The 8,879-nt window shown below is 34.0% G+C and overlaps 1 protein-coding gene across 2 annotated transcripts; it reads right to left on the bottom strand.

Moving 5' to 3' along the window:
• Positions 1-310: 310 nt before the first annotated feature.
• Positions 311-6,238, bottom strand: LOC104088650 (ras-related protein RABB1c). Of its 2 annotated transcripts, XM_009593369.4 has the most exons (7): positions 6,177-6,238; positions 5,933-6,009; positions 3,495-3,634; positions 3,171-3,253; positions 2,320-2,524; positions 2,162-2,230; positions 311-605 (listed from the first exon to the last, which is right to left on the bottom strand). In XM_009593369.4, the coding sequence occupies exons 2-7, from the start codon at positions 5,976-5,978 to the stop codon at positions 513-515; spliced, it is 636 nt and encodes a 211-aa protein (XP_009591664.1). In that variant the 5' UTR covers positions 5,979-6,009; positions 6,177-6,238; the 3' UTR covers positions 311-512. The 2 variants fall into 2 exon arrangements, with proteins under 2 accessions (XP_009591664.1, XP_009591663.1); XM_009593368.4 differs by lacking the exon at positions 6,177-6,238 and having other exon boundaries at positions 5,933-6,116.
• Positions 6,239-8,879: the final 2,641 nt, after the last annotated feature.

Genomic DNA, 8,879 nt, shown 5'->3' with positions numbered 1-8,879 from the left:
AGCCCAACAGCAGGATATGCTTATTCCCAGTTACTCGGCCACGTTAAGCTGGTCAACCAGCAAAGCTAAAGGAAATAATCAATATGTCTCCAGTCATCCATAGCCAGCCAACAACATTTGCACCCGCGCAATCGCCTTAACGCTGGGGGCAATTTTTGCTTGCTTATGGCAAATCCATGCAAACAAAAATGATCTCTTCTCCCGTTGTTACGCCCAAGAAACCATTTCGACAACATGGGGTTGGCGGGGGGACAGGAAAAGGGGGAGGAGGGGTTGAGTGAATTTTTTAATCAAACAAACACAAAAGATCTATCAAACACTATACACATTTGGTAATGTCAATTATTACAAGGAGAAATCAAAGAAGAAAGACAAGTCCCATATTACTGATGTTTGATTATATTTGAGCAGATATTAACAGTAAAACAAACAAATTGAATAAACCTCTCAATGTTAAGACGCTAAACACAAATAAATAACAACAGGACAGAATCAAATTTGAAGAATAAAGTTTAGCTGCAACAACCTCCTCCTTGAGAAGCAGCTCCATCTCTTCCGCCTGATGGCCCAGGAATGCCTCCATACCCAACTTTTATTCCGTATGACTGCAAGACAATTAAAAATTTGAACTCTTTACATCAGGGATTTATACACAACAAAAATTCACCTTTGACCAGTGTTATCATTTGCGAAAACCGCAAAAAAGCTCTAACGTCCATTGGGGCTTTAAGCGCAAATAAAGCGTGGGCTTTAATAAAAAAAGACGCAACTAGAGAAAAGTACAAATATGTATATGCAGTCCAAGACTAATAATTATAAGCATGAATAACAAATATATGGACAAAGAAATTGGAAAAAATTTACGATAAAGTAAAATATCAATTGTTGAATATCGTCTTTTCATGATTGCACTCATTGGCAAGGAATAGTATACCTTGGAGCCTTGATGCTATACTAAAGCGCCCACAAAGCGAGGCGAAGTGCTCAACATGTTTTGAGCCTCGCTTTAGGGCTTAAGCGCGCCTTTGACAACAGTGCCTTTGACAAAACCAAGCATTAACAATCTCTCTCTGATTCTGAAATAACTTTCAACTCATTCACCTCCCTTCAAATTAACTCTGCCAACCCCCCCCCCCCCCCAAAAAAAAAAAAAACAACCCCAAGTAAAGAATAGCATTGTCACTATATCCTAACTTGTATGAATTGGAATCTGGTTTCTCATGTAGGGATCAAAATTCCTCTCCCCTCATAAATGGAACTTTTAGGGGTCAAACTTATATGAATTAAAGAGCCTAATTTTTACTCAAAACTTTAAACTGTTAATTTTGAAAATCCCAAAATTCAGATTAGTGGAAGCAAACTGGACATAGTTCTATATTCATGGTTTCACAAAAGTTGAAATCCTTTTTGAGATGAAAGGGCCCAAATCCAGATGAGTTCAATAAAATCGTATCTTAAAAATATATTTTTCTGCCTGTATGTCGGATATTAGGATATTCATCACTATGTTGTAGATGCCGTGCAAGTTTTCTAAAAAAGCAGTCAAGGTGCAAAAAACTTGCCAATCAACAGTTGAATACAATCTTTATGAAACATCTACTTTTTCTAACCAAATATTACCGGCAAATTGGATTGCACTACATATAAATGAACTTCACAGTAGATTACAAGATAGGCAAATTAGTAGTTCACTTCAAAAAGCTATAACAGCATTTAAGCTGTGCATAGCACAGATAGATACATCCTTGGAGGTTGGACAGGTCAAACATACACCTGGGAGGGGGTGTCCCTCAAACGTGGATATTGTTTTGTTTGAAGTATTGGCCCATTGAACTAATTAGTTCAATATAAAACTCTGTAATCTGTATTGTTTTCCAAAGGAACGAAGACACCCTAGATCTTTTTTATCATTTTCTTTAAATAAGCAAGGAAAGTACTATCTGGTAATAGGATCAAAAGGAACCATATAAGTCCTTCAACATGGTAACATGGGATGTGCCAATAGTATTTTTCTTTACTCCCAAAATGTCTTACTTACTTTGCTTTCATGCATTAATATATCTCCACAGAAGTTACTTCTTCTCTAACAAGTAACAACATTCAGTGCACAAAGCGATAAACATTAGGCAGATTATACAAATGTAGACAGGGTATGGGATACCTCATTTGATACATCAAACACTCCATCCTGTATTTTCTTATAGATAGTTGAGGCTGTTCTGATAAAAGCCTGAAAAGGTGCAATAGAATTTCTTAGCGAGGGTGGCCCTTGTGTACTGTCAAAGCTCAAGAGAAGCAGCAGAATATAGGATTTCTTACCTCTTCAACATTCTGAGCAGTTTTGGCAGAGGCCTCCATAAATATCAAGCCATTTTCCTTTGCGAACTGCTCGCCTTCTTCTGTGCTTACAGCCCTTCTGTGAGCCAGATCACACTTGTTTCCTATTAGCATTATAGTCATGTTTGCATTTGCATGCTGCCTTGCGTCTTCCAGCCAACTAGCAAGGTGATTGAACGTTTCCCTCCTATAACAGTTTTGGAAAAAAGAAAATCACTAAAACATTAATGTAGACAAATGTGCTTAGAGTTACAGCAGCAGGAATAGCGTATCAGCATTCAGGGATTGGAAGGATTGAAGGAGACAACAAAACAAAGATGTGTCAATTACAACTTACTCCCAGACGAAGTTTAATACAGAAGACAAGATAATTGATTCATTAATGTCCACTACAAGAGAAACATATGACGCAAGATGATAGTGTTATCACTAGCTTTAAAAACTTTTTAAATTCCTCTCTTTGACAGTCAAAGACATAGGTATCATCATCAGAACACCATTCGATATTGTTTTACTATCAAATAAGCCAAATCTGCTCTAGAAATGACATCTCCGGGCAACAAAGTTTGTGAAAAGAAACATCGGCTATTAACATATTGGGCTGATCAACTAAAAATAATTACAATAGCTAGCCAAATATATTATACATTCGCCGGCTATTATTTTTAGGAGCGGCTACACTTTGTAATTTTCCCAAGAAAGAAACATTTCTCGAATATGGATCCAAGTCAAAAAGACACATCAAGAAGTAATCCTAATATATGCAAGCAAAGCTATGCTGACTAACATGGATTCCATGCATATATGTGATAAAGATGTATGCAGGACAATACCTTGTAATATCATAAACAAGCAGTGCCCCAGCAGCACCTCTGTAGTATGACCTAGTGATAGATCTGAATGATTCTTGGCCAGCCTGAAATGGAGAACATTCATTAGAATCATGCTCTCAGCCATTAATGATAGCACATGCAAACAATATCAAAAACAGTAAGAATGACTCTGCTGCTTAGGACAAAATGTAAGGCATTTATGAGGATAGTCTCAAGCTCCTAATGACCAAAATAAGATGATCAGATGAACTGTGGTCTAATAAAGCACTTTTTCGACATCCGGCGTATTGCCAGTAAAAGAGAAAGAGACAAGATGTCACAAACCGTGTCCCAGATCTGTAGTTTTATTGGTTTGTTGTCTATTGTGATCATCCTAGCCCCAAATTCAACCCCAATGGTCAAGTCATGGACGGGTTGAAACCGTTTGTCCGTAAATTGCAACAGAAGGCAAGATTTTCCGACTCCTGTGCAACAAAATATTTAACGTTATGTATGATGTCTAATAAATGCATTCATCAATATCACACACAAAATATTAGAACCAAATGATTATAAGAAATGCTAGAGGGCAAAGTACACTGGTAAAGGGCAAAACAGAAACTGCAAGATGGCTTTCTGTGTATGTAGATACGACTAAAAAATACCAAATAATGAGGAATCACTCAGCATAATCACCATCACATAAATATTCAATAGTTTAGATTCTCATTACAGGGATTTTGAGTCCCCTAAGCGAGGAGTGTTTACATGGCAGTTCCTTGTAGTGATATAGTGGCAACAGTCCTGAGTATCCATCTTCACCATAAGCCATATGTAATTCATCAATTAAAGCATGTTTTTATTATTATGAGCTTTGACAGTTTTATCAATAATCACTTGACCATATGCAAAAGGCAGACATATTTTCGAACTATTTTCCTACTGTGTTTTCTCATGGTCAAATTCCTTTATATATTGATTCTATAATGTGCCTAGTCAGCAAATTCATGTCAAATTTATGCGAGTCAAAGGAGAAGAGGTGTTTTAGTTCTAGGAGAAAGCAATTATCTTTTTCAGGTTGAGGAATATAATACTAACCTAAGCCACAAAATAAAGAGAACTATGCAGGTGCAATTTCTTGCCTTACGACTTTTTAAACTTCAGCAACAAAGAATCAAAAATCTTAGAGATTAACTAGGAGAGATCAATCCTTCATGCCGAATATAACCTGAAGGAGGGTGGGCATGACTGTGCCTAGCACGGGACTGATAAGTTGGTTAAACTATGATGTTTTGCGGATGTGCAAAGGATAACCAGATTGCGAGAAATTGCAGAAAACGAAAAATTGATAAGTAGTGATGAGAGATAGAGGAGAAAAGAGAGGAGGGGAATGTCATCATACTTTCTTAGATTATCTTTCTAGTGAAACTTAGAATATATATCCTTTTATAAGGCCCTTACTGAAAAAGTAAATATGTGCTTCTGTAAGGGAATTTACTTTGGGAAGAAGCAAGGGTTGCAGTTAGAAAAAGTGACTATGCAGAAGGCTTTCAGCAGTTCCTTTCTGTTTTCCCTCAACAATTGTCAACTAAACCTGCAGTTTAACAATCCTAACTTGCTGCCCCGAGCCACGTAAGGACCTGCTACCCAAGTTTTAACTATTGTAGTAGCCAAAATGTAGCAGATAATTCAAAGTCGGATTCAATAAAAACTTAAGAAATAGACTGGCCAAACACCTGAACATATTAACATTAGAAAAACTTCTTAGTGGCATTTGTTAATGAAATTTTTTAAAATCTTGCAAAAGAAGTTTCCAGAAACATGTTTATTTAAGTTTTTGCTAAAAGTTTTTTCAAACAAACTGTTCCTCAAAGATATGGTTTATGGGTATTATTCAAAGAAAAGTTCTTCCACTCAAAAGAAAACTTGCATAACTTCTGAAAAACTATAACTAACATGTTAGATTCTGCACATACTCTTTTTTAATTACGAAATTCCAAAAAGCTTTTTCCAAAAGTTAGTGCAAGCAGCAACCTAAAAAACTTCTAGTGTTAGATCCTTCTAAAAGATAAATGAACTCTAGATTACGATTCACCTTGGATTTGTAATATTTCTAGAACCTGTTACTTTTTCAAAAACTTTTCTCCTCGAATATTTTACATAGAAAAGAGTAATCTGCAACTGTATCCACAAGACTTTGCATAGACACAAAAACTTACAGAGTAAACAGACTTCAAATATAACCAAATTGGCAGTTTAAGTACAGCCTCACGTACTGAACCTCTACTTATTTTTTCTGATGATATTGGCGTCCGGGCCAACTTGCGCACACCTCGCCTATTTCACTGAGCACCTCCTACCTCCCACCACATACATCGGGTAATTCTGCCCGCCTAGGATTAGGCTACTGAGCGTCTACTTTCTTTTACTTGATAACATAAATATCTAAATGACAAAAAGCATCAATTTGGCTTAACAAAATCCTTTCTATCAGAAACAATTAATTGTCAAATCATCATGAATATACCATTTTTCAATTAAGCTATGAAATGCGAAGACAAAACACAAAATCATAAAATCCAAAATTCAAAAACGAAAAGACAATTGAATAAATCATGGCAATTGCACATTCCAGATCCATAAAAATGAAAAAAAGCAAATAAATTAAATTAAAATCATTGATAATCAAACAGAAAACATTTTAAACGGATGCAATCAACGTAAATAAAATAAAAAAAGATAAGAGAGGTTTATCGAAATTGAAAATAAGGAAGGAAAATTACCGGTATCGCCGATGATGATATACTTGAAAAGATAGGCGTACGACATGGTTGACGAATTACGTAAGGAAGAAGGAGATCTGAAGAGAGAATAGTAGATGAATGTATTATGAGCTGGAAAAATACAATTTGTATATACAATTAAAGTATATTAGAGATTATATAATATAGAAAATCGCAGATATTTCAGAAAGAAGATGGAAAGAGGAGGGGGTATTGGTAATGGCTCTGTAAAAATTTCAAAAACCTCTCTTCTTTTTCCTTCTTCCCGTTGAGACGTGGCGAGAAAGAGAAAAAAGAAAGAAGTTAATGTACGGAAAGTTTTTTTTAAAATGTATGTTTTACATTTAATTTTAGGGGAAGTTACGACCATATAACTATGTACATGGCCTCTTTACACCATATATCCTAAAGTTAAAAATCCTTAAAATAATTACTTCATATAACCTTTTTATCCAACAGTCACAATTATGTAGGATAATATCCCTTAAATATAGCCCTAACCAGAGGTAATGAATTGAATATTGATATTTACCTCTCTCCTATCAAAGCCAATTACTCAAGTTTATCATATTCCTAAAAAATACGTTACCTTGCGCAATACAAACTCTTCAAAGTAAGAAAATCAAATATGCATTCCATAATAAATAGCAGTATTCAATTTAAACCATAGATATTATTTAGTTTATACATTCAACATACATTTACAATAATATTCTTAAAATAAAGAGGCATATTCGTTTTTTTATATTGATAACATTTACTTTATATATTATTTAATTTAAAACTTAGAGTATTCACTACATCTATGATAATATTCAATAACTACACAATGATATTCAATTTATATTATATTATTATTTCACTCACATATTCAACTTAGTTTTTGATTTACAACTCAAAAGTATTCTAATGTGTATCGTAATATTCAAAATATAATACTAGAATATTCTATTGAAGTATCCAATTAAAATCTAATATTACATCAACATTACTAGAATATACTATTAAAGAGCAGTAGTATTCCAAATAATTTCTAGCAATATACCAATATTTAATCATAAAATAGAATAAACTATTCTAATATTTTATTTTGGTTTGAATATTAAATCAGAATATTACGATATATATGATTTGAATATTGTATACCAATTTAAAATATTGTGGTATGCTTGATTTGAATATTGTATTCCAATTTAAAATATTGTGGTATGCTTGGTTTTTAACAATACTAAAAGCTTCTTTACGCCATTGTTGTCGCCAACATTTCGTCTTTTTAGACCCGGAACCCTAGTTTTTACCATGTCGTATTTTTTCCTACTAACTTTTATGCCATCATCCTTTTTGGATGCCCGAACTTTAGAATTTTGAGATCGTAGTTTCGCAAATCTAGCATTTTCATCCATTTTGGAAGCCGATTCATAGATTGCATGTGGAGTTTCATCCAATAATTTCACCTCCCCGTTGAATTTCAATGGGAGAAGAAACTTTATCGCTCTTTCCAAGTATTCTTTTCAGTGCTATTCTCTTCATCCTTTCCTATAACTTTTTGCTTGCTATTTGCTTGAGAGAAAAAACTTGAAAGAATTGATTGTGTGATTAGAATAGATGGGTACACAATGCTTACTACAATTTTGAGAAAGGTGTAATATTATCCCAATTAAATGTTGATTGAAGATATCCTAAAAGAATATGGGGGATAATCTAATCCTTTAAAATGTGTGATATGTTTAATGGCATATAATGATATTAAAGATTTAAGAAGTAAATAAAGTTTTATAAAGTAGGTATAGAATGTAAAATAAATATTTTAAAAGTATATGGAGTTAACTGGTATTTTTAATGGATAGACCACGTAGATTATCCTTAATTTTATGTGTTTTACTTGACCCGGTATAAGGTTTAAAAATATTTTTTTTCAATCTTGTGAACCTAAACTAAGTGTGCGTATAACATAATAAAAATTATTCCTACAATAGAGGTAAAATGTGAATGTTGAGATTAAAAACTTAAAAAAGTACAAGATGTGACATTGTTTTTAAACACACTATAGAAGAAATAATGTAAAACATATAAATTGAAATAGAGTATACAAGATACCACTTCTTTGCAAGGGGGTGTCTAGTGGTATAAGAGATATAATCATACAATTTTAGAAAGTAAGGTTAGATTCATTCGTATGCTAACACATGATTGTTAGGATCAAAACCATCAATACGAAATGTTAATAACAAAGGGTCATGTTTGATCATGACTCCTGACTGAGCCATCCCTGAGCCGCACATGAGCCTAGCGATAGAAAAGATGTTGACGTTACTCAACAATAGCAAGAGCTATTGCGGTGGAAAATGGTTCAAGTACATTGTCTAAAACCAAGAAGGAAAAAAGTTGTGTTTAGTTGGGGCAGCGATTGATATATTAGGACTCTTATTTACTCGTGTCTACTTTTTTTTTAGATTAATGCTCAAGTCCCTAGTTGGGTCCTTGAGATGATTTTCATATCACAAAAGAGATTACAAAGAGGAGGACCAGACCTTCATTACACATTTGAAAGGCATGTTGCCTTTAAAAAGCTGACTATACATACCTCCATAAAGGTATGTCGCTAGACAATAACAAAAATCGGAACCTCTACAACTGTTCCCTAACTAATGAATTCTTTGACATTACAGAAACCATTCCTAGGTTTAATTCTAAAGTTACATTTACCTTGTTGATCGTTCCTCAGTGCCGTTGTCACCTGTCTTAGAAGTGATATAACTTCAGTGAAGAAAGTTTTCCTCTTGGTACTTTCACCCCAGTTGGCCAACATATCCGCCATTGTATTTCCTTCCCTCCAGATATGTTTGAACTCTACTTCATAATTCCTCGAAATTTTCCTTATCTTATGAGTCGAGTACATAATCTGCCAATTCTGTTTCGATTTGTCGATAACAAGGGATCTAACAAT

This window comes from Nicotiana tomentosiformis, chromosome 6, assembly GCF_000390325.3.
Source record: "Nicotiana tomentosiformis chromosome 6, ASM39032v3, whole genome shotgun sequence".
Taxonomy (NCBI): domain Eukaryota; kingdom Viridiplantae; phylum Streptophyta; class Magnoliopsida; order Solanales; family Solanaceae; genus Nicotiana; species Nicotiana tomentosiformis.
This window is presented reverse-complemented; position numbering and strand designations above follow the sequence as displayed.